The sequence below is a fragment of the Tachypleus tridentatus genome, chromosome 9 (assembly GCF_004210375.1).
Source record: "Tachypleus tridentatus isolate NWPU-2018 chromosome 9, ASM421037v1, whole genome shotgun sequence".
In the NCBI taxonomy this organism is placed as follows: Eukaryota; Metazoa; Arthropoda; class Merostomata; order Xiphosura; family Limulidae; genus Tachypleus; species Tachypleus tridentatus.
Genome location: NC_134833.1, coordinates 289,506 through 315,323, shown reverse-complemented (window position 1 = coordinate 315,323; position 25,818 = coordinate 289,506). Strand labels below are relative to the sequence as shown.

General features: G+C 31.7%; 1 protein-coding gene across 1 annotated transcript in view; it reads right to left on the bottom strand.

Annotated features, from left to right (window-relative positions):
• Nucleotides 1-11,846: 11,846 nt before the first annotated feature.
• LOC143226943 (battenin-like) overlaps nt 11,847-25,818 on the bottom strand; it is a 28,012-nt gene continuing 14,040 nt past the window's right edge. The window contains exons 9-10 of the mRNA XM_076458500.1: nt 15,069-15,209; nt 11,847-14,396 (exon numbers count right to left, since the gene is read on the bottom strand). Coding sequence (XP_076314615.1) covers nt 14,271-14,396; nt 15,069-15,209 — 267 coding nt within the window. The 3' untranslated portion in view covers nt 11,847-14,270. The remainder of the gene's footprint in view (nt 14,397-15,068; nt 15,210-25,818) is intronic.

Genomic DNA, 25,818 nt, shown 5'->3' with positions numbered 1-25,818 from the left:
ACCCAATATTTTTTGTGCTACTTAAATATATGCGTTGTGTTTGTACCGTATTTATATTTTTAGGACAAACTTGTATAAATTTCTACCAAAATTTGTCATTGTTATTATTAATACACCAAAATAAAATCAATTTAAACTAACATAATATTTTCAGTAATTGCTCCCTTTATTCTTACAATTCCAATTTGCAAAAAAAAAGTTTTTGTAATTTATACAGCAAATTCATCGTCATAGTAAAAAAAAAACCCTCAAAATTAACATGTACAAAGTAAAATAATAAGAAATACCGTAAAAGAAGATAAATGATTACAAAGCGTCCGCTCGTCACATGAGCATCTTTGCCACTAATGCTGTTACACTTGGCAATTTAGGGACCAAAAATATGGCTACCGTTTGACGTCAAGAGTCAAGATAGTGACACTAGCCAATGAGAATCCAGTTCAGAATAGAGATAAGTGATAACACAGCTGCTTAAAAACACGTGGTTGTGCCGTAAATAAATTAATTAATTAAATGCTGTGAGCTTATTTGGAAAAATGTTGATTTACTTGGTGAACGATGTAAAATTTAGCTCTCCACAGCAATTTCATGGTAATAGCATCACAAAAACAATTATTAAACATGCACTGGCTGCTTAAAGCTTTTAACATTAAAGTCATCATTTCGAACAGAATACTGCTATGAATTAAAGACAACGTCTAGAACGTCATGCATTTGGCTGCTCTGCATGACAATAAGAAAACACATGGACTTATGAAACAGGGTGACAACCAACATACACATAGAGAAAATCCGAACACGTAAGACTTAATAAAAGCATCATTTATAACTGGAAAATATCGTACACACAGTAACTTTGAATGTTATAATGGAAAGTCTCGAACAGACAGCGGAAATGAATGACATCAAGAAATGGACAGGAATTAGCTGGTATTAAAAACATCTCGAACACTAAGTAGTATTGGACGTCATTATGGTACATCTTGAACACAAAGTACTACTAGTCGTTATTAAGGAACATCTCGAACACTAAGTAGTATTGGATCTTATTATGGAACATCTCTAACATAATGTAGTATGGATGTCATTATGAAACATCTCCAACAAAAAGTAGCGCTAGTCGTTATTAAGGAACATCTCGAACACTAAGTAGTATTGGACGTCATTATGGTTCATCTTGAACACAAAGTAGTACTAGTCGTTATTAAGGAACATCTCGAACACTAAGTAGTATTGGATGTTATTATGGAACATCTCTAACATAATGTAGTATGGATGTCATTATGAAACATCTCCAACAAAAAGTAGTGGTTGATGTCATTCTGGAACGTCTAGAACAGAAAGTAGTATTTAAAGCAATGTTATAGATAAATATACTTTACTTGAAAAAACAGCTCTTCTACTGGTAAAAGTTCATACGAATTGTGTCTTGGTCTAGGTATATATTTGTCCAGTGCTTTGCATTATATGTGTATATATCTATAAATGTTTAACCTATGCATGGATATAAGACAAGTAAAAACTAGGATATTTTAAAATATAACATTTAAAAAAGGATGATAGGAATAGAAAGTGTAGAATCAAAGTGTTAAACAACAAATATCTATGAAGCACAAATCCTCATATAAGCTACTGTGCAAATCTGTAATAAGTAATGGGACAATTAAAACTTACTGCTAACAGATATCCCTGTAAAATTGAAAAAAAATCATTTTTTCTGGCTGTTGATTAGCTGTTATTGCTATGTAGAAACAGCTTAGCTATGGATTTAAAACTTCTCAGGGATTTCTGTCAGCAGTAAATTCTACAAGTTCCACTACTTATTACAGATTTATACACCAGCTGATATAAGTAGATATTTGTTATTTAGTGTTTTGTTTCTTTACTTTATATAGCTCTTGTCTCCGACCACTATTACCCTTTCATAAAATGTAAAGTTTAAAAAAAACATTTTAGTTAACATCTGTATAGGGGGTTCACTTGTAATAGATATATTCATTTCTTCACAGTGGCATTACTTCACTTGTGCAATTGTATTTACGTAATTACTGGATACACCTGTGTGTATATTGTATAATTACTTTTAATAAGTCTGCCTGGAGACCTGTTTTAGAAATATTTATCAGTATTAAGCTTTCTAGGACTAACCATTTTATTCCAAAATAGAAAGCTTATGTTTTGAATTTCATGCACAGCGACACCAGGCTATTTGCAATAGCTGTTCTTAATGTAGCAGTAATAGACTAGAATGAAGACAGCTAGTCAACATTACACATTGCCAGCTCTTGGACTTCTCTTTTACTAATGAATAGTGCGATTAATCTTAACTTTATAATGGCCACTTGGCTGAAACAGCGAGCGTGTTCAGTGAGAGCGATTAGGGCCCGTGGCTAGTGTCCTAACCACCAAGCATGAGCTTAGGAAATGAAAAGGGAGAGAGAAAAGCAGTGACATCGAATTTCAGTTAACAATTTTTGTTATTTTTACACAACAATAACCTGTATTGTACAATTCTACATACAATACAAAATATATTATTTTCTTACTTTCATTATTTCTATTACTTTCGATCTTATTTATTTGATAGCATTTTTAGTGCCTTTATTTTAACATGGAATGGTGTAATGCCATATGATAAGACGAAATATGCCATCGAGAGACGCCACCTGACCTGACGTGACGTACACGAAAAGTGACGTCACATACGAATATGTGGCATCACATAATATGTTATAAAGTCACATGATCTTAGGTATCATCATATGACATTGATTTCATACTTTTTCTTAAGTTTTCATTCTTAATTTAAGTATTTTTGTAGAATCGTGCAATCATAGGTTATTATTGTAGGAAAATAACAAAAGTGGTGAATTTTAGTCTTATGTTAGCGTTTTCTCTTTCATCCTTTCAATTAAGAAATGGACAGGAATTAGCTGGTATTAAAAACATCTCCAACACAAAGCAGTACTGGACGTCATTATGGTACATCTTGAACCCAAAGCAGTAATGGACGTCATTATGGAACATTTTGAACCCAAAGTTGTACTGGACGTCATTATGGAACATCTTGAACCCAAAGTTGTACTAGTCATTATTAAGGAACATCTCGAACACTAAGTAGTATTGGATGCCATTATGGAACATCTCTAACACAATGTAGTATGGATGTCATTATGAAACGTCTCCAACAAAAAATAGTGGTTGATGTCATTATGGAACGTCTAGAACACAAAGTAGTATGGATGTCATTATAGATCATCTCTAACACAACATAGTATGGATGCCATTATGAAACGTCTCCAACACAAAGTAGTACTGGATATTATTATGGAACATCTTGAACACAAAGTAGTACTGGATATTATTATGGAACATCTTGAACACAAAGTAGTACTGGATGTCATTATGGAACATCTCTGATATAACGTAGTATGGATGACATTATAAGACATCTCTAACACAAAGCAGTATTGGATGTCATTATGGAACAGCTCGATCATAAAAAGAAGTTCACTGATAACAAAGATATTTCGAACACATACTGTAATTACATGACATTAAGAAATATATTTAATACAGAATATCTGATTTTACAAATTCAGCTCTGTAAAATATATTAGATTATATTGAAAACACAGCGAACTGTTGATATCTAGTGACACCTCAAATACACATAAAAGTTGGTTGACATTAAGAATATTATCGAATGGATGACATTACGGAAAATAAAACAAAAAACACGAACACAGATAAAGTAGTTAAGATAAGGGAACATAACGAAAAAAGTCGAAATAGTTGGCAATAAGGAGAACCACAAACACATTGACAATAAATAGAATTAAAGTTGTTGGTTCTTTGTTGGATTTAGCGCATTTATAAAGAGAGGTCGATCTATGCTACTGGTCAATAATTTTGACAGAAGGAGCTAGTAAACATTGTCATGTCTTATTAGACCGAATAGCGTGGTTTAACATTCACTCTTATAATGCACCTGCACCTTCTTCGTGCAGAATGCGCTTTGTTGACCTTATCTAAACAGATAGTACGTTAACTTTAATGTCAATACAGAGCGTGACAAAGTAGTTAACTTACTGGACTGTTGATTTAACCGGTATTTAAACAGTAAAGTTATAGCAGAACTATTTGGCATTAAAACAGTAGAGATACAGTGGAATTAGCAGGCATTAAAACAACAAAAATACATGGAACTAGCTGGCATCAAAACAACAAAAATACATGGAACTAGCTGGCATCAAAACAACAAAAATACATGGAACTAGCTGGCATTAAAACAACAAAAATACATGGAACTAGCTGGCATCAAAACAACAAAAATACATGGAACTAGCTGGCATCAAAACAACAAAAATACATGGAACTAGCTGGCATCAAAACAACAATAATACATGGAACTAGCAGGCATTAAAACAACAAAAATACATGGAACTAGCTGGCATCAAAACAACAAAAATACATGGAACTAGCTGGCATCAAAACAACAAAAATACATGGAACTAGCTGGCATTAAAACAACAAAAATACATGGAACTAGCAGGCATCAAAACAACAAAAATACATGGAACTAGCTGGCATCAAAACAACAAAAATACATGGAACTAGCTGGCATTAAAACAAGAAAAATACATGGAACTAGTTGGCATTAAAAGAGCAAAGATACAGTGGAACTAAGTGCTATTAAAACATCAAAAGTACAGTTAAAACAGCTGATATTAAAGATAATTTTGGAGTTGTAGTGAGAGTGGTTAACATTAAGAATTATCAACGATATTCAATGGAATTATTTTATTTTAAACAAAGAGAATAAAATTAGCTCGTTTTGCATCTGTGTAGACTTGCTAAATATGCTTGTATTTCAATGAGAAAGAAGAAAGAACGGTATACGTCATTACTACAACATCAATTACACTGAACTTTATTAAGTTTTGTTTGTTCGTTTTTTTAATTTCGCGCAAAGCTACACGAGGGCTACCTGCGCCAGCCGTCCCTAATTTAGCAGTGTAAGACTAGAGGGAAGGCAGCTAGTCATCACCGCCCACCGCCAACTCTTGGGCTATTCTTTTAACGACGAATGGTGGGATTGACCGTCATATTATAACGCCCCCACGGCTGATAGGGCGAGCATGTTTTGTGTGATGGAGAGTCGAACGCCTTAACTCACCTGGCCATGCCAGGGTCTAATTAAGTTTTGATATCAATTTATTGTTTTTAGTACTCTATACTCGTTATTGTTCTTTACTACACTTGATAATCAATGCAGTTCCTTTTCGAACGTACTCGGCACGCCCAGGTGATTAGGGCACTCGTTGGTAAAAAAGTAGCCCAAGAGTTGTCTGTGAGTGGTGATGATTAGCCACCTTACCTCTAGTCTTACACTGCTAAATTAGGGACGGTTAGCGCAGATAGCTCATGTGTAGCTTTACGCGAAATTCAAAAACAAACAAACCTTTTCGCAGATAAACTTGAAGCAAATTCATTTAAACTATGTATTGACGTACGTGTAAAAAAAAAACAACAGAAATTCTCACGTCAAAAACGGCTAGCAACTGAAAACATCCAATCGTTTAGATAATATTATATGTAAACGTTTGTTTGTTTGTTTTTTTGAAATTTCGCACAAAGCTACTCGAGGGCTATCTGTGCTAGCCGTCCCTAATTTAGGAGTTTAAGACTAGAGGGAAGGCAGCTAGTCAGCACCACCCACCGCCAACTCTTGGGCTACTCTTTTACCAACGAATAGTGGGATTGACCGTCACATTATACACCCCCACGGCTGGGAGGGCGAGCATGTTTAGCGCGACGGAGGCGCGAACCCGCGACCCTCGGATTACGAGTCGCACGCCTTACGCGCTTGGACATGCCAGGCCCATATGTAAACGTAAAGCTCTTTAAGTGCCTAATGTCGCGCAAGAGCCAGTTTTTAACGAGAGGTACTCGACAAATCTTACATTGTTATCAGATAAACACTAAAAGCAGGAACGATTTCACACTGTATTGCTTCGTATTTAATTACTACTTTATGCAATACGTCGATGTCAGCTCACACGTTTTCCTAGTTCTAAAAAAAATAATTATAGTCACGTCACGTGTACCAATTTATGTGGGTGTTATATGCGCCATAAAATAACTTAAATACACTTTAATTTGATTCATAAATTATCATCTGTATCTCAAGTCCAGTTTCAATAGACGTTCTTTTCGTATTCTCTACAACTGAACCATTCTATACCATATGACGTCATATCATATTACGTCATATTACATCTTTCTCAAAATTCTTTTATGGATTACCGGTGGTTGTTGTTAATTTTCAATTTCACATGGTCTTGAAAGCCGTCTTTCCTAAGGTTTTAATATATAAAAGTTTAAGTTATTGGAAGTGATATTCTGGTTGAGAGTGTGAATGTGAAATACCACGATAGATGTTTGACACTATCTGATTAATGTGGAAGGACTTATGGAAGTACATATTTTGTTTCATCTTATGCGAGTTACGGAATCTACTCAAACTGATAACTCACAAAACCTTAATCATCATTTTCCACCTCTAAAGTGTAAATTCCAGTTTTCCTAGTAGATGACTACATTATGCACAACAAAGATCTATCACAGATGCATTTAGCTTGTTTTTTTATTTTATAACAGTTCATTTTCATTCATTATTTGAATCGTGAATTAGCAAAACCAGCAAATTATACCAACGCTGAACTTTCGAGAAACAAACGTGTGGTAACTTTGGTCGTTTTTCAAAGGTGGCTTTTTCTCTAAAAACATATATGCAGATGTTACCAAAAGGGAATCTTACATATACTTTACTTTAGTATCTTTATTGTTACCAACGTGAGGAGTCCAAATTTAATAGACGTTGTTTTCTTATTTGGAATAGCATCACCTCACGTGTGCAGTTCTATGCACATAATTATTGAATGAACCTTTGTCTATTCAAATCATGAAGCCTATGTTAGAAATAAATATTATTATTATATTCATCATACTTGGATAAATAATGTTACTTTCAATTATGAAACTGTATGTAAACTCAAATTTTAACTTACATTTTATTTTTTATTTCGCACAAAACTACACAAGACACACTTGCGCTAGCTATCTGAAGATTAGCAATAAGAAAACAGAGTTAAGGCAGCTACTAAAAACCATTCACTTCCAACTCTTTGACCAACGAACAGTGGAGTTGACAATAACATTATGATGCCCTCTCGACTGAATAAGCAAGCATGTTCAATGCGGTGAGCTAAAGAAATCGATTTTTTTTATTTTTTTTTATTTTGTGCAAAGTTACTCGAGAGCTATCTGCGCTAGCCGTCCCTAATTTAGCAGTGTAAGACTAGAGGGAAGGCAGTTAGTCATCACCACCCACCGCCAACTATTGGGCTACTCCTTTAACGACGAATAGTGGGATTGACCGTAACTTTATAGCGCCCTCACGGCTGGGAGGGCGAGCATGTTTGGTGCGACCGGGATTCGAACCTGCGACCCTCGGATTACGAGTCGAACGCCTTAACACGCTTGGCCATGCCGGGCCAAAGAAATTGAAAGGATGAAAGAGAAAACGCTAACATAAGACTAAAATTCACCACTTTTGTTATTTTCCTACAATAATAACCTATGATTGCACGATTCTACAAAAATACTTAAATTAAGAATGAAAACTTAAGAAAAAGTATGAAATCAATGTCATATGATGACACCTGAGAACATGTGACTTTATAACATATTATGTGATGCCACATATTCGTATGTGACGTCACTTTTCGTGTACGTCACGTCAGGTCAGGTGGCGTCTCTCGATGGCATATTTCGTCTTATCATATGACATTACACCATTCCATGTTAAAATAAAGGCACTAAAAATGCTACCAAATAAATAAGATCGAAAGTAATAGAAATAATGAAAGTAAGAAAATAATATATTTTGTATTGTATGTAGAATTGTACAATACAGGTTATTGTTGTGTAAAAATAACAAAAATTGTTAACTGAAATTTGATGTCACTACTTTTCTCTCTCTCTTTTCATTTCCTAAGCTCAAGCTTGGTGGTTAGGACACTAGTCACGGGCCCTAATCACTCTCACTGAACACGCTCGCTGTTTCAGCCAAGTGGCCATTATAAAGTTAAGATTAATCGCACTATTCATTAGTAAAAGAGAAGTCCAAGAGCTGGTAATGTGTAGTGTTGACTAGCTGTCTTCATTCTAGTCTATTACTGCTACATTAAGAACAGCTATTGCAAATAGCCTGGTGTCGCTGTGCATGAAATTCAAAACATAAGCTTTCTATTTTGGAATAAAATGGTTAGTCCTAGAAAGCTTAATACTGATAAATATTTCTAAAACAGGTCTCCAGGCAGACTTCTTAAAAGTAATTATACAATATACACACAGGTGTATCCAGTAATTACGTAAATACAATTGCACAAGTGAAGTGATACCACTGTGAAGAAATGAATATATCTATTACAAGTGGACCCCCTATACAGATGTTAACTAAAATGTTTTTTAAACTTTACATTTTATGAAAGGGTAATAGTAGTCAGAGACAAGAGCTATATAAAGTAAAGAAACAAAACACTAAATAACAAATATCTACTTATATCAGCTGGTGTATAAATCTGTAATAAGTAGTGGAACATGTAGAATTTACTGCTGACAGAAATCCCTGAGAAGTTTTAAATCCATAGCTAGGCTGTTTCTACATAGCAATAACAGCTGGTCAACAGCCAGAAAAAATGTTGTTTTTTTTCAATTTTACAGGGATATCTATTAGCAGTAAGTTTTAATTGTCCCATTACTTATTACAGATTTACACAGTAGCTTATATGAGGATTTGTGCTTCATAGATATTTGTTATTTAACACTTTGATTCTACACTTTCTATTCCTATCATCCTTTTTTAAATGTTATATTTTAAAATATCCTAGTTTTTACTTGTCTTATATCCATACATAGGTTAAACATTTATAGATATATACACATATAATGCAAAGCACTGGACAAATATATACCTAGACCAAGACACAATTCGTATGAACTTTTACCAGTGGAAGAGCTGCTTTTTCAAATAAAGTATATTTATCTATAACATTGCTTTAAATAAACCTTCGTGTCTTTAAAACTAATTATTCTATGAATGTCTGTATATTGAGTTTTTTCTAATATTTCACTGCACACATACTAAAAGGGTTGGCTCCCTAAAGACACCAATTGTATTGTGCCCAAAGCATTGAGTATCTAGATGTTAGAATAACCTAATGCTCATCTATTATTTAGTGTAATTCTCGTTTCTCCCTGTATATAAGTTTTTAAAGGAGCATCAGGCATTTGTAAGAAGCAATCTTTCAAGGTGAGATGATAATACTGTTTACACTACAATTATGAAGTATTTTAGCTTCAAAAACGCTTCTGACAGCATTCTTTTTTGTCATAAACAAACTACCATAACATTAAGCAGTTCATCAGAAACTATTTAAATCCCTTTATCTCACAACGAACAGCTTAAAATACCGTTTTAAAACAATTCATACTTTAATATGCAATAGTCTTCTCAAACTAACACATCTGTTGAAAATAACAACATTATAAAATGTACAAATAACGATGAATACTTCCGACATATCTCTAAAACTGTTAATGTTTCAGACACAAGTCTTTCTGAAGTATTAATCTTTCTTTCTGACCTTCACGAATTCTCTAGAAAAGTAATACTTCCGGAAATTTTCACAACATCCAGTTGAAAATCAACATACACCGAGCTTTAAAAAAAAGCCTTTACGGACACCTCCACCAAAGACAGAATCACATTTAAAAAGCTATATTAAAGCTATAGAAAATGACATGATACAGACCTTAAAATCTTCCAAGCAATGTCATAACAATATTAACTGAAAAGAAGGAAGTGCTTTAAGCAATCTTAAACTGAAAAACAATTTCATAATAAAGCAAGGTAGAATTATTGTTATTCTAAATAAATATGAGTATATCACAGAAGCTAATCGGCAACTAGCGGACACTTAATTTTAATAAAAGTTTGAATACACATTCCAGCCGTCTTAAGATAAAAAAACCATTTATTTTATACAGTGTAAAAAATGCAATAACCAATACGTAGGACACACACACAAACAACTCTTAGAAAAACATTTCAACAACCATAAGTCTGATATTGACACCAAACAAAAAGATCTCTCTGTTGCTCAACACTTTAACCAACCCAATCATTCCATTAACAATGTTATTCTCATCGGTATTGAAACAGGATTTAAAACTAAAGCAGATAGAGAAATAAAAAACGTCTATTGAATTGTAAATCTAAACACTGTTTAACCTCTTTGAATTAATCTAGATTCTGTAATCAGTGATCTCCGTTCATTGGCTTCATCTCTGTCAGAAAAAGAAAAATAACTTTATTCTTTATTTTTCACGTAATATAAAAGTTGTATTTTCTAAAACTTACTATTTGTTTAAGATAATTTTTCATACATACTTTTATGAATTGATTAGTATAACATCTTTTTCAATAAGTTTCCAGGTGTCACCTTTATTTCACTCAATCACCTGAGCATAGTTTTAAATAAGCATATATTGTCTTTTTTAAAGTAAAATATCCCTGACACCTTTTTAACATACATCCTCGCCTTTGGCTACATTATACCGGAAATGAGATGCTTACAATAATGCATAGATAAATGAAGATGTTTTGAAAAATCGGATAACCATCATGATGTCACTAAACTCCCTCTATATGTACATCACTGGTTCGATTACACTACCACTTCCATTTTGTCCCTTAAGAAGAAAGGCCCACCTGTTGAAAGCGCTCGGGTTATATGGTTTTTATTTCACTAGTTTAAGTGCAATATAGAAGAAACAAATCGATTTTTCAATACCCTTACAACCTTCACAGTACCTTATTTGACATTCTACAGAAGGTTTGAGTGCAATATACCAAGCAGTTGGGGACTAGCAAAAGAAATAATAATAATATGAACAATTGTGCAGTATTTGAGTTTAGTTTTCCGAATGTTTCAGTTTTACAGTCTTTTGTACTGTGAAGGAAGATTTTGAGTGTTGTTTCAGGAACTAGTTTGCTTTCTAGGGTGATTTTCGCTGTGTTCTATTAGTTTTCCGGCAAAACCACGTCGATTGTTATTATGAACCACTATCGTAATTCATGATATAGAAATCAAAGTAAACAATGTTAAAGTTTATATGTGTACATATGTTTAGGTTATATGTGTATATATATCATAAGACTACATTAGGTCTTATGATATTGTGTCAACATTAATTATATAATTTTATTTCTCAAATTTTCAATTTTATATTAATATAGCTATTTTTTATTTTTATATATTTAAATAAATTTGTTTGCTTGTTTAAAATTAAGCACAAGGCTGTAACAATGGGCTATCTGTGCTCTGCCCAGCACAGGTAGATAAGCTTGGAGTTTAGCGGTGTAAGTCTGCATACATACCACCATGCCACTAGTGGGCATAAATTTATTTTATTCTAAATGTTTCAATTTTTATTATTTATTAATCATATGTTCTCACTTACAGTTGAACAATTGCTTTTTTGTTTTTTTTGTTGTATAATTTATTATATTTTGGTTTTATTTCTTAAAAGAATTATTTTTGTAGCCTATTAGTATCTTTTTTTCTAATATTTAATTATATGATCCTATTACCAAATTTTATTTCTATACATTTATTTTTTAAATTTCTATGAATTCTTTATTTTTTATTTTTTATTATTTTACCAATTTTAATAATTATTACTTTAATTTTATTATATATTTGCGAGTTAATTTTTCTTATTATTTTTACTCTGAATATTTTTCATGATATCAAGAAACAAATTCTGATTTCTAATATTTTAGCAAAAGGATGAAAATAAGAATGTTCAATCTCCAGAAGAAATACAAAAAGAGGAATACATCGTCATCAGATACTGAAGTGACGACTGGTGACGTTTCACCCTGAAATTAATGATGTAAACAAAATATCAGTGAATACTTTTATTAACGCAATGGCTTGTGTAAGAACTCTTAATGAGAACACAGAGCTACTATTTTCTTTTTGTCATTCTTTATGTTATTTTTATATAGAGTTTATATCTGTTATCCAATTTCGTTCTTTAATACTGAAATAAGTTTACATATAAAATAAGTTTATAAAATAAAATATTATTTGTTCATTCTTCTTGTTCTCTGGAAAGTCTTAAAAACCAAGAACCCTAAAATACAGGCCTGGAGTGTTCGTGGTGATCACATCAGATAGCCATATGTGGCTTTGCTCTAAAACAAAAATATCTTTTAATATTTTTGTATTTATATTTTTGAAGGTTTGGTTTTAAATTTCAAGCAAAGCCATTGAAAAGATCTTTGAATTAGCCACACCTAATTTTGGCAGTGATGTGAAGGCAGAAGCTACTCGATCCCATCCACTACCAACATTTGGGCTATTCTAACCAATGAACAGAGGAACTTACCATCAAGGTTGAAAAAGCAGACATGTTCAGTGAAAGGGATTCAAACCTGCTTCATTAATGATAAAAGAACTTTAAGATTTGGAAAGTATTTTCTTTTTTACCTTCTATAACAGTGTTATGTATTCTGAGCTGAGAATACTTAGGTTCATTTCATTTTGCCTCTTAATTCATGTGTACTTAATGGAATAATATCAAATGATGTCATGCATTCCAGGGCTTTATTTATTAGTTTTAATTTTGCATTTAAGGTGGTGTTTTACTACATTAAATATTTGCCCTTAATGGTGTAGGAACATTTGTTTGAATTGTATTTTACATTATTTAAAAGAATTATTAAATAGAAAGTGTGTGTAGTTCTCAAAAAAATATTACCAATAATTAATATTTCCAAATCTATGCAAGGCTTACTTAAACTTTAGTTAGAACCTTGTTGACTCTGTTATCCACCCTCTCAAATAAATCAAAACCTGATGCTGTTTGTATATAAACTGAAATTATGTGAACCTTCTGAAAAACAGTTCTTTTTATAATAATGTCATGTTTGAATATTTTCATTCAAATCCTGAAAGAAATTTAGGCATATGGTTTAGAGAGTTCATAAGTAATATTTACATTACACCAAGTTTGGAACATTCATATGATGAAATAAAAAATATCACTGAAAAATGTGTTTACTGGTTTTTTTTATAAGTATTTAATTATCAGAAATAAAACATTTTCATTACCCTTAAGAGTTTTAGTCTTTCAAGACATAACTTTTATTCGCAAGCTCAAAATGTTGGCAAATCATATTCCCAAACAGTAATAAACTATTTTAAAAATAATGATAAAACTTCCCGTTCACAACAACACTAAGTCTTAGTACTCATTGATAACAAATAATACTTTCCCCAACACCAATAAGACTTATTGTTCCTTTATAAAATAACAAAACAAAACCATCTATTTAACACTTTAAACTAAAATGGATTGAAAAACAAATATAATTTTAATTAAACGGTAGAAAATATGTATGTATATAGAAATTTTCATGATTAAAAACTTCTAAAAAATGAGCAGTTTGTCTCTGAAGTTAAAAAGATACCTTGATGTAACCCAAAAAAGGACTCATTAACATCTTATAATTGTAGTTCTCTTCACAAAGAGTCATGTCCTCTAAGGTACAGTTATAAATTAATATAATAACATCTTAATTACTAAACATTATAAACACTTATCAACAATAAAATGTGGCTGTAATCCAGCATATAAAGGTTTTAAATCATCCTTAGTTGTATACATACAAATACTGGACTTTCAAATTACCATTTTTGACTGCCACGATTTCTCCTATCATTAGTTCCTGAACAAACCATTCACTAAAACTAACTGGAACAAAGCTTAAAAAAAATCTTTAGATACTATGATTCTACTGGCAAGTGCAGCTGTTTAATCAAAAGAATATTTTTACCTCATTCACAGCAGCCAAGACATATTTCCTAGCATATACATCCAAGTCACAGTGAAAGGGTTAAACACCATGGTATTTCTGATAAACCAGATCTGATAAAATTAGCATGGTTTTAGATATTACAAAATCACTAAAGACTAGATCTGCTAAGTTTAAAAAACGTTTTTAGATACTGTGATATTAGTAAACATGGAAGGTGAAAACTAACTGGGGAATCTTAGAATATTCTTATGCTAAAAGTAATTCAACATGAATAACTAACTTAACTGAAGTTTACACAGTGCATCATGGATAACTAACTTAATGGAAGTTTACACAGTGCATCATGGACTGGAAAAGCAACAGCTCCAGCAGCAGCTATTCCAATAACATCTCCAACAGATGAAACTCCCATAGAAAACTCTCTATTTTCAGATTCAACCTGAAATATAACCAATTTTACAAAAATATTTACAATTTTTAACACAAAAAAATGCTAAATGGTATTTACAAAGTAAGATTTTTCACAATACCTTTTCAGGTCATCACAATACAACATATACTTATTTATTTAGTTGTCTTCCTTAATGACTAATGGCTCGTTAAATTTCACATATTACACTAAAGTTAATTTCAATTATTTTCCTTACACTAAGAGTTAGTCAGTTTACTGATTAGAAATGGAACAAGCTTAAATATTTTACAAGGTCAAACTACATAGATTAAATCTGGATAAATATATGGAAAAAAAAAGATTCTTACAAATACTTAACACCCTATAATTTTCATCTCTAATCACAATAATAAAATGAAAAAAATCATGCCTAACATTATGGTATATTTGTCCAGAGAAATAAAAAAGTACATATTGAAAGTGGCACAGCATCTGATGTAACATACTTTATTGAAACAAGGTCCTCTAATATTAACAATACCAATCAAGCTGAAGACAAAATCAAGTTAAAATTTCAATAGTCTTTTCACTGTATATTTAAAGCCAGATTTGAATCAGCTTAGGCTTGTGTAATTTCTTGTAAACCTTTAAGCAGTTCCACTTGTCTTTGAAACAAAACCACTAACTCTTATAATTAATAGTTTTAAATAGGAACAATACCTCTTGTGAAATCCTGTAATATGTATTCACATAGGCACAACCTCCTAAGAGTCCTTCAAAGAATACAATGGTCAGCATGATCCAGATATGTGAAAAAAACGTGAAGTACACCTCACACAGCAGGATGACTAAGTTCATAAACTGGAAACCATCAAATGAAAGAGAAATCCAAGTTATATTCTTATTTAAAAATTGTGATTCCAATGCAATTATAAAGGTATAAGATTTCTCTCAGTTCTATGAAGATTTCCTAATACTAATGATTAATAAGTATTATCACTATTAAATACGACAGAATTATATAAAATACACATATGAACAGCTCATATATATTAAAGACAATTAATAAGTCACAGTACATGATGATGTATCCAAAGAACCATTATAGACTGGAAAAATCCTTAAAACATAAATCTGAACATGACTATAAGAATTTGTCCCAAAAATTGAATATATTATGCCCCCAATCTGTCCCCTTTTTATAAAGCCTTAGAAAGTTATCAATTTCAGCTACAGTGTTGAGAATGGTAAACATTTTAATCAATATAGACATTTAATATCGAGTGATAGAAATGACCAGCTTTTAATCAAAAAAACATTTAATACAAATCTAGAATGTGAGGTAACTCCCGAGTAACTTCTTCTCTAGTTCTTATTCCAGACATTTCTATTAGACAACCACTAACTATGGCTTCATAAAGAGATTAACAATACAATTCTTGCAAACTCTGGAAACACAATATTAATGCAGTATTTCAAGTTTTTTTTTCCAAAATGCATCTTTGTTACGTCTTTTCGGGGGTTAAAACTGTACAGCTTCATAAAAATTGCTTTATTGTATGTCAATTAGACAAGGCAACCCCTCTGCCTCAAGCATTTTATCTATATTTAATAAATTCTGATGGTAACATACTATCCTTCTGATATAATTAGGCTGATTTCTTTTAAGGAACATTGGATTAATCTGGGTAAGGTCATAGGTGAACTGAATAACATTATGTATCCCACTTCAGAAACATTTCAGTTTCAATTAGATTTAAATAACCAATTGAAAATTTAAATGTTGTTCCACAATATTCACTTTTGATAGTATGACATATTTTTCTAGCTGTTCATTAAGCCTGTAAATGATACAAATTATTCATGCTTGGCTTAGTTGGGAGTAGACTGCTGACTTTTACATTAAAGTTATGAAATCTTCAATAATCAGTTCCAAAATTATTCTGAAATGAAGAATTTGGAATGATATGTCAGTAAGATGTTTGAGCCAATTAAAACATTTCTTTAATAAAAAACTATCAATTCAACCTCACACCAATACTTCTGAATCAGATATAGCTTTGAGATCACTAGAACCCTTTATAAGACATTTCAAAGATGCAAAGTAGGCTATTGGAATATGAAAAGAACCAACAAAGTCAAAACATTCTCATACTTAGGAGATATGTGAGTGCTTGCTGTGCAACAGGCAAATCATAGTGCACAGTTGAAAATTTGTGACTGCACTTGTGTGCTACTTTATGAGATATTTGAATGTTAGCTTCTTGAACAACATTGAATCTTGTTTGGGGGTGGAAAGCGTAGGGCTCTGCATGAAGTTTCTGAGAAATATTTCTGGTAATTCATTATTAAGTTTGAACCTAATGAAATATTCCTTTTGAAAGGCTCATATACGTGTTCTATCTTAGCAGGTTTCTCCAAACAGTTGTGTGATTGTGGTTGTATTTTGTGTTAACATGCATTGGTGTTTGTTCTATATTCTACCAACAGACATCATCAGTACCATATTGAGTATCCTTTCCAGAAATAATAAGCCCATTCAAACCCACCATTAGAATAAACTCTTTAAGATTTACTCCATTTTTTTTTCTTTTACCAACTCTGTTTCAATTTCCTTTATTACATGGTTGGTTGGTTGATATTTATTGGTACAAAACAACTAGGCTATCTGCACCAAACAATTGGTAAAGTTAAAACTAAAAGTAAAATTATTACAATGTACAAAAAAGGAATCATGTTAAAACAAAACAAAGTCCAATTTTCAAATTAAAAACTTAAGAGTTAAAAAGGCCAATGCCCCATAAACGTTTGAAAACACAACTGAGGTAGACAGTGTCACCATCACTAATGATACTGTCCAATGTCAAGAGTGAACCTATAATAAAAATATGTCTAAAATGGTGCCATTGTTATGACAGTAAAATGTGGGCTATTGTAACTTGAGTGTCACACACTGCATCAGTACCAGCTAAAATAAAATGATGAGTTAAAAAACTGTGGGTTGGTATCCATAAAAAACATAGAAGTAGATAATAGAGAGAAATGGGCAAGCTGGGTTCGAATATCGACTAGAACAGGGTGAGAATTAATGTGAAGTGATTCCAGGGCCAGTAGAGAGCTAAGCAAATCTGTATAAATAGTACAGTTCACACACTACATAGTTTCTATGTGATCCAGGGCTGTCCCAATGCAAAGATAACAAGGAAACTTGGTAAAGCCTCTACATAATTCTAGAAAGTTCTTGAAAATTCTCTATCAGCTACTCAGCACTGAATCTACCTGGAATGTTCTGGAAAATGGGCGAATTAAAAATTTCATTACCCAGGTCACAAAAGCAAAGCTCAAAGAGAAAAATAGGTCTTTTTCATTTACTTTAGGCATAAGCAACTGGAAAATAACTTTCTGCCCAGGAACAAGAAAAAGTAAAAATTTTGTTATATAGCATAATTATATGTAAAAACTAGCATTTTACAAAGTAGACCAATATCAACATGAATAAAAGACGTGATCTTGAAATGTAGAGAATGAAAACAATTGTTTTAAAACCATAAAAGTGATGAAATGAGATAAAAAAACCATGACAGATATTAAAATCTACTGATATTCTATATTTATGTTATTCTAAAGGCAGCCTTTATTCAGATATACAACACAACCATATTTTACTTGCAAAACACAAAATGGAGACATACAAGTGTTTAAAGGTAGTCTAATCATTTCATTTGCTAAACATCATTTATCTGTGACATCTATTTCTCACTCTGTATAATATCCCTATTAATACTATAATAAGAAAAAACAACAACAAAAACTAGGAATCAAATTCCTCCAAAACTGTTGGGGTTTGTTTAAGTTAAGCACAAACATACACAACAGACTATCTGTGTTGCATCCACAATTGGTAATAAAACCAAGTTTCTGGTGTTATAAGTCTGTGCCACTGAAGGAGAAGGCTTGTTGGTGCACTACAGATTTATAAAAACAAACACCAAGCATTTATTACATCTACCACCAAAGGTGGGTGGTGGTTATGTTTACCCCTTGTGTGTGTTTGTCAGCAATATGTCTCAAAAACAGCTGAATGGATTAAGATGAAAGCTGATATACAATCATGACCCAAAGTAGACGTGATTAATTTTTGAATGTTTCATACTTCTGCTCTATAACTCTATCAAAAATGATTGGATTTTGATGAAGCACGGTGGACTTATGCAGAATACTATTCTTCATTGTCCTACAAAAATGGTCTGTGTCCAGTAACAATGACAGACATATCTTCTGCAAATGTATGTGATTTATAGAATATCCCTCTATCTATGTCACTGATGCAAATTACAAAAAGTAAAGGTCATAAGATTGAGCCTTAAGGTATTCCATTTGTAACATTAATCCAGTTTGACTGAACTCCATTTGTAACAACCCTCTGCTTTCTTCCATTGAGCCACTCTTCTATCCAATTTGCTAACCTAACCTCCATATTTATGGAGATAATTTTTTATACAAGCCTTTTATGTAAATGACACCTTGTCAAAGGCTGTTTGAAAATCCAGATACACCAAATCTATACCCTTACTGTCACCTAAATACTTTTTCAAATAATGACAAATGATTTGTAAGGCAAGGTATTCCCTAAGAGAAACGGTGTTGACTGTCCAAGAAAATTCTGAACATTGTTAACTGACTTTACAAAGCATCTTTTAATACACTTTCCAAAACATTTCCCACAACTGATGTAAGGTTAACAGACCTATAATTACTGGGACAATTTTTATTACTTCCTTTAGAAAGAGGAGTCGCATTGGTTAATTTCCAATTCTATAGTACTTGATCAATATGGACAAAAAATAGTATTAAGTGGCTCACATATCCAATCTTTAACCTCCTCAAAAGCTTTGGGGAAATATTATCTGGTGCAAGAACCTTATTGTCTTATAAGCTTCCCAATTTTTTTCTTAACCATCCCAGAATTAATGCAATCATCTTTTTTTATCTTGTTTCCATTTATAAATTGTTCAAGATATGAAATACTGCTTAAATTTTCTTTATTAAAAACTGAAAGAAAAGCAAAATTTAATAACCCAGCCATCTGATAATCATTACATACTAGCCTTCCTTTATTATCCCACAAGGGCCCTAACCCCATTGTAACATTTTGTTTACCCTTAATATATTTTTAAAAATCTTCACTATTAATTAATACACTTTCAGCCAACATTTTCTCATAGATCCCTTTCTGATATCCTTTTTTTTGTTACAAACTTAATATTCCTTGTTCTTCTACATCTGTTATCATACTAGTTAATTCAAATTTCTTAAATTTACAAAACATTTCTTTAGAAATCTAAATGCTTTGTAAGCCAACCTGTGTGTTTTATTTGCAGTTACCAATTTCTTTCTATAAGGAATATGTTTACCTTGAATATTTAAAAAATTGTTTTTAAAAGTTTTCAAATCTGATCAAGATCTTCAAATAACTTAGCTGCCAAATTCACAAAAATTAATATTTGTTAGAATTCTTGAACATTTGCTTTTCTTTTAATTTTTTAACCAAAATATCATTATTCCTTATCTCTATATGCAGCAAAATGCTAAATCTAATGAAGCAATGATCACTTGCATCCAGATATTCCTCACTTTCTACCCTCTTGATCATTTATTTATATATTTCAAATTAACAATAAATTCTAAAATAGCATGGTTTCCAGTATATTCCTTAACTAGTTACTGAATAAAATCACCCTGAACCCTTTCCATAAACCTCTCTCCCTCATATTTTGACTCCAGCATTTCCCAATCTTTATGCCTGAAATTAAACTCACCCATAATTAAGACTTCATTAACAGCTGAAATCTTAAACTCATTGTAAAGCTTCTTGCTAATTTCATCAGTATCATTTAGTGGTCTGTAACAAATTCCTACTAAGACCTTTTTCCCTTTAGTTTTGCTAAAAGAAACCCAAACAGGTTCAATCTCCTTGCTATCATCTTTAATATCTTCAACTTCAACAGGATATAACTCATACTTTACATATATAGCCACTCCTCCCCCCTTCTCGTTTACTGCTTAATCTCTAGTAAATAACCTGTAACCCTATATTACAAAGACATTTCTGTCATCAAATTCATCTACATTTAACCATGTTAACCTCCATTGTTATCAATGACCTCTCATTGGCACAGCTGTATGTTTGTGGACTTACAACTCTAGAAACTAGGTTTTATACCTCTGATTGGCAGAGTATAGATAAGTCTTGTGTAGCTTTGTGTTCATCTACAATTTTACAAGTGCTCTTAAGTCATCTGTTTTATTATGATAGTAACAAGAGAGTCTATCCTTAGAAATACATTTGTGGTCATTTCCTATGCTAAATAGTTCTCAACATCTTTTTTATTTAGTTTATTCTGGCCCTCAACACTTTCTAGTTGTACATTAAATCTTCCCTTACAGCTGAATCAATAGCTCTGGCAAAAAGCCAAACCCTCTCTTATTTGAATCTAAACCATACATCACAAAAAGCTGCAATTGAACTTATCCCAAAAGCCCTACCAGTCTATCTGTTTACCCTTATATATTAACTTAAACCTAGCATTTAGCCCTAGTAACCTACTCATAATTTCATTCCCAAAATTAGTTCTCAGCAGTGTCCTTGACACAATTAAGTTATGAGCTTTTTCTTCAAATGTCCTTATCAATCTCTTATTACTTAGCTCCCCTGACCTACTTTTCCCTACATCATTAGTCCTCCTTGCACAACAAAAACTGCATCAGTGCTAGTCTCTTTTACTATAACTCATGCTTTGTTATTTATATCTTCCACCTGTACCCCTGAGTAGCATAATCTAATTATTTTCTCCCTATTTACTTCACAGACTATTTTATCCACATGTCTTGTTAAGGAATCACCTATAACTATAACCTTCATAAGTTTATAATCCATATCCTTCTCTGTCCCTTTTAATTTCCTTACCTTTATCAGCTCTTCATCTGCATCAGCCAAGGGCCAAAATCTCTTGTGCAGTAGAATAGGCTCCTTACAATTAATTACACTGCTTTTAGTTTAAGCCCTAATAGTACTCTTTTTAACTTCTTGATAGTTCATTGTTAACTGATGTATCCCTTGTATGTATAAGCTTAAGCTCCTCTTGAAATCATGCTGATATTTCTCACAGTTTACCCTTCTCTTCATCTATTGCCTCTTATTTCAATTAGGTTGCTTCTAATATGTAAGCTCTACATTCAAATTGATCATCTTCACACCTAATTCCAGCTTCCTCAGAAGTACATACCAGTCCAGAGTTCCCAAATAGAAACCATATTTAGAATATTAGGTTAAAACTACACTTCTACTTATTTAGACTAATAATATAATGCAGCTTCTTTATGGAAAGCTTTTAAAACATAACTTATATTAACAATGAAATTTAAATATTCTTTTATAAGCATATTTCTTAGTTATTGCAAAATGTGTTAATATTTTCATTCTTAATTTTCATATGCAAGGAACTTCTTGATTTTAATTGCATATACTTTCATCATATAATATTAGAATTGTTATTGTACTACAATTTAGTGATTATATTCAGTGTGTACCATTAAAAAATAACTTTCATTTAATATATTTTAAGCCTAAAAATAAGTTTACGAAAAAGATTAAGATAGTAGCTTTTTTCCGCTTACACAAATTTAAGAATAATGTTCACCCTGTCATTTCATTCATGTATATTTTACCAAAGGTTTGAAAGGGTTTGCCGTCTTTGTCCTGGAGATGTGTATGAAATTACCATAAGATATGGCCACCAGAAATGGAAGTCCAAATGTCAGATTCTCAAGGATGCCCAACAGTCATGGGAGAGCAGTAAAATAACTTTAAAATCACTTTTGGGTGAACATCTGTACATCAAGGTATAAAAACTGAAGAATATAGTGGAGCTAATAGGTTGTCCAGAAATAAATGTAGTAATTCTCACAATGAGATTTCGAAGCTGAATATTGAGTAACTTATTGTTGGTGTTGTCAATTACAAGGTGATTTAATTATCTGCTGTTTCAATTCTACTCAGAGTAAGTTTTGCAACCCCTAAGGTCGCGTGGACAAGAAGGACTTTCATCTGATTTTCCTCTATGACTTCAAACTTGAATGAAAAGCTACTAAAACTATATGGAACATCAACCCAGCATTCAACCCATGAATCTGTTATTGAACATACAGATCAGCATTGGTTCCAAAGGTTTTGACATGGAGATGAAAGTCTGAGGAGGCGACAAAGGTCATGGAAGGAAGATATCATTAGATGAAAACACATTAAGGGAAGCAGTTGAGACAGACCCTGACACAACAGTACGCGAGCTTTCAGTAAAGTTAGGCACAAGCAAATCAAACATTGTCAACCACCTGAATGCGATTGAAAAGACGAAAAGTTGGCTAAGCGGGTTCTGCATGAGCTGACTGAAGATTAACAAAATTGGTGTTATGAGACCTGTCAAGGATGACACTCAAAAAATTGAATGAATTGTGAATCAAGGTTCTGCCTCATCTACCTTATTCTCGATGTTTCAAGCACTTTGACAACTTTTTGAACATTAAAAGCTTTCAAAACCAAGCAGCTGCATAAAGAAGCTTTTAGGGAGTTTAATGACCATAGCAACTTATTTCTACAACAGGGGCATAAACAGCATCGTTACACATTGGCAAAAGTGTGTTGAAGCAAATGGTGCTTACTTTGATTGAAGCATGTTTTACAACATTGGTTTATATTTTTCCATACTTTGCAGTTCAAAAACGACATTTATTTCTGTACAACTTAATATAAATAACTCACTGTTAATGATAGGATTATTTATCTACGGACCAAGACTTATAAAATAATGGGAAAATACTATAACACATCACTAAGTTATTTGTGATACCTTCCTTTTGCTATAACTAGCAGTATGAAACATGATCAATGATGCTACAATACATCACAAATGATTGTTTTCTTTTGTTACTGATGGCAAAATTGGTAACAATAATAATGATAATGCTAGGACAGCACAAATGATTGTTTTTGTTTGTTATGCAAGGTAAAACTGATAGTAATAACAATAATGCTGTAATACAGTGCAAATGATTGTTTTCTTTTGTTATTGGTGGTAAAATTGGTAATAATGATGTAATAAAACAGCACTGTGTTTGTTAATGAATGTGTTACTTCATCACCACAAGTGGAAAATTCTGTTTAAGAATTTCAGATTCTACTACACAGTAGTAAAACGTTAGTTAGTCCGTGATAATGTTGATGCCCTAGTACTATTAATTTGCAAAACATCACAACCATCATGCACCTGGTGTCATCCTTATGATACTAAATGCTGGAGGACTATGGCATCACAGCTGTTTTAAAAAACAAAGTTCCATATTTCAAAAAGATATATTTAACAGTCAACTACAAATCTATTAAATTACAGTTAATGCAATAGCAACATGTATATTAGCTAATATATAATTTTATTCCTTTTTTCACTGTATGTTTCAAGTGCACTTATTATGGCAGTGCTGATAATTGTAACTGTAATAGATTTTGAAAAGCAACTATAATGAATATGCTTGTATTAATAATTTTAAGGAATGCTAAATGTAGTTTCATACTCAATATTTTTAACATACGCAAACAACCTTTTTTGTTTATTCAAAACCCTTTATTGGGTATAACTAGCTATAAAAGACTATTCCCTTAATAATTTTGTTGAGAATGGCTTCACACTCTTTGGTAATACTCAACAACCTACAATGTCGCTTACCAACAAAATTATTACCTTATTATTCTTAGGCCAGCTATGATGTTTATGTTGAATTCTCAATTATTTGTGTTAATTTCTTTTTTTGATAAAATTTGGTGATATAACAGCAAAACAGTTTAATACAGAAGTTTTATGACACTGAGTTGTAGTCAAAATGAAAACAAAGTTTATCATGTAATGCTTCAGCGTAACTTTACGTTATTTTTGTGTATTAAATTATACTACAAATAGGCCTATTATTACTAATATTATAGAATCAGTGTTTAAAAAGGTTTAAGGAATGAACAAATGTTACTTAATAAATATTCATTTTGTTATTTTAACATATATTATTTACTTGGCATTAAAACATAAAGAAAAATAAACATTTATTACTACAAAATATTCTTCATGCTTTATACAATACAGAGTTGAAAATTTTTTGTCACAATATCCACACTATGTTTTCTATTTCCTGATCTACAATACAGTGAAAAGGTTCAACAGTCTCTTTCAGAATGTGCACATTCTTTTGTCTACAATAACATTTTATTTTTCTGCATAGTTTTTACTAAAGATGTGGTGATTAAAGAATTACTTTGAGACATGAAATAAACTAAGAGTGGGTGCATTTTGAAAGTACAGACAAATTCGTTTTATTTCAATTTTATAATTTTCATTAATCACTCAACAATATTTTTTGTCATTTTTGATGGGCTTTTACACTAGTGTTATATTAGTTTCTGAGGAAGCCATAAGATGAAATTTTGAGCATTAAACAAGTTTTTGTCTAGAGAAGGAGCTCTAATGTGTAATTCACTGTATTAAACACATGAAATAAATACTCATTAAAATTAATTTAGAAAATACATTATTTTATATTTAAAGGAAAGAATAAATTTAGGTATAAGTAAAATTCTAAAAATTATACTGATTATCTTTTATATTTGTAGGTAGTACAGTAGTTGTACTGATTTTTTAAAATATATTTTGTTTTAGACAGCAGAATTAAAAGGACTCAGGAAAATAGTACTTGATCAATATGGACAAAAAACAGTAGTAAGTGGCTGACATATCCAATCTTTAACCTCCTTCAAAAGTTTTTCAAACTTTCCAGTTCTTTTTTTTCTTAACCAACTCAGAATGAATGTAGTCATCTTGTTTGATCTAATTTCCATTTATTAGCCATTCAAGATATGGAATACTGCTTAAATATTTATTAGTAAAAACCAAGGAAAAATCAAAATTTAATAACCCAGTCATCTGATAATCATCACAAACATGCCTTCCTCAAGGGTCTTAACCCCATTCTAACATGCTGTTTGCCCTTAATGTATTTAAAGAAACCTTTACTGTTAATTTTTACACTTTCAGCCAATCTTTTCTCATACATTCCTTTCTGATATCCTAATTTCTTGTTTCAACAACTTTCTTGATATCATATAATCTAAGTTTCCTGTTATCCATGTCAATTCAAATTTCTTAAATTTATAATGATTTTCTTTGATTTTATCTCTTAAAACTATTTGTGAGCCAACCTAGTTTGTTTTTTATCTCCTTTTTCTTTCTATAAGGAATATGTTTACCTTAAATATTTAAAAATTTATCTTTAAAAATGTTCCACATCTGATCAATGCTTCCAAATAACTCAGATGCCCAATTCACAATGTATAATTCTTATCACATCCCTTCAAAATTTTGTTCTTGAAATT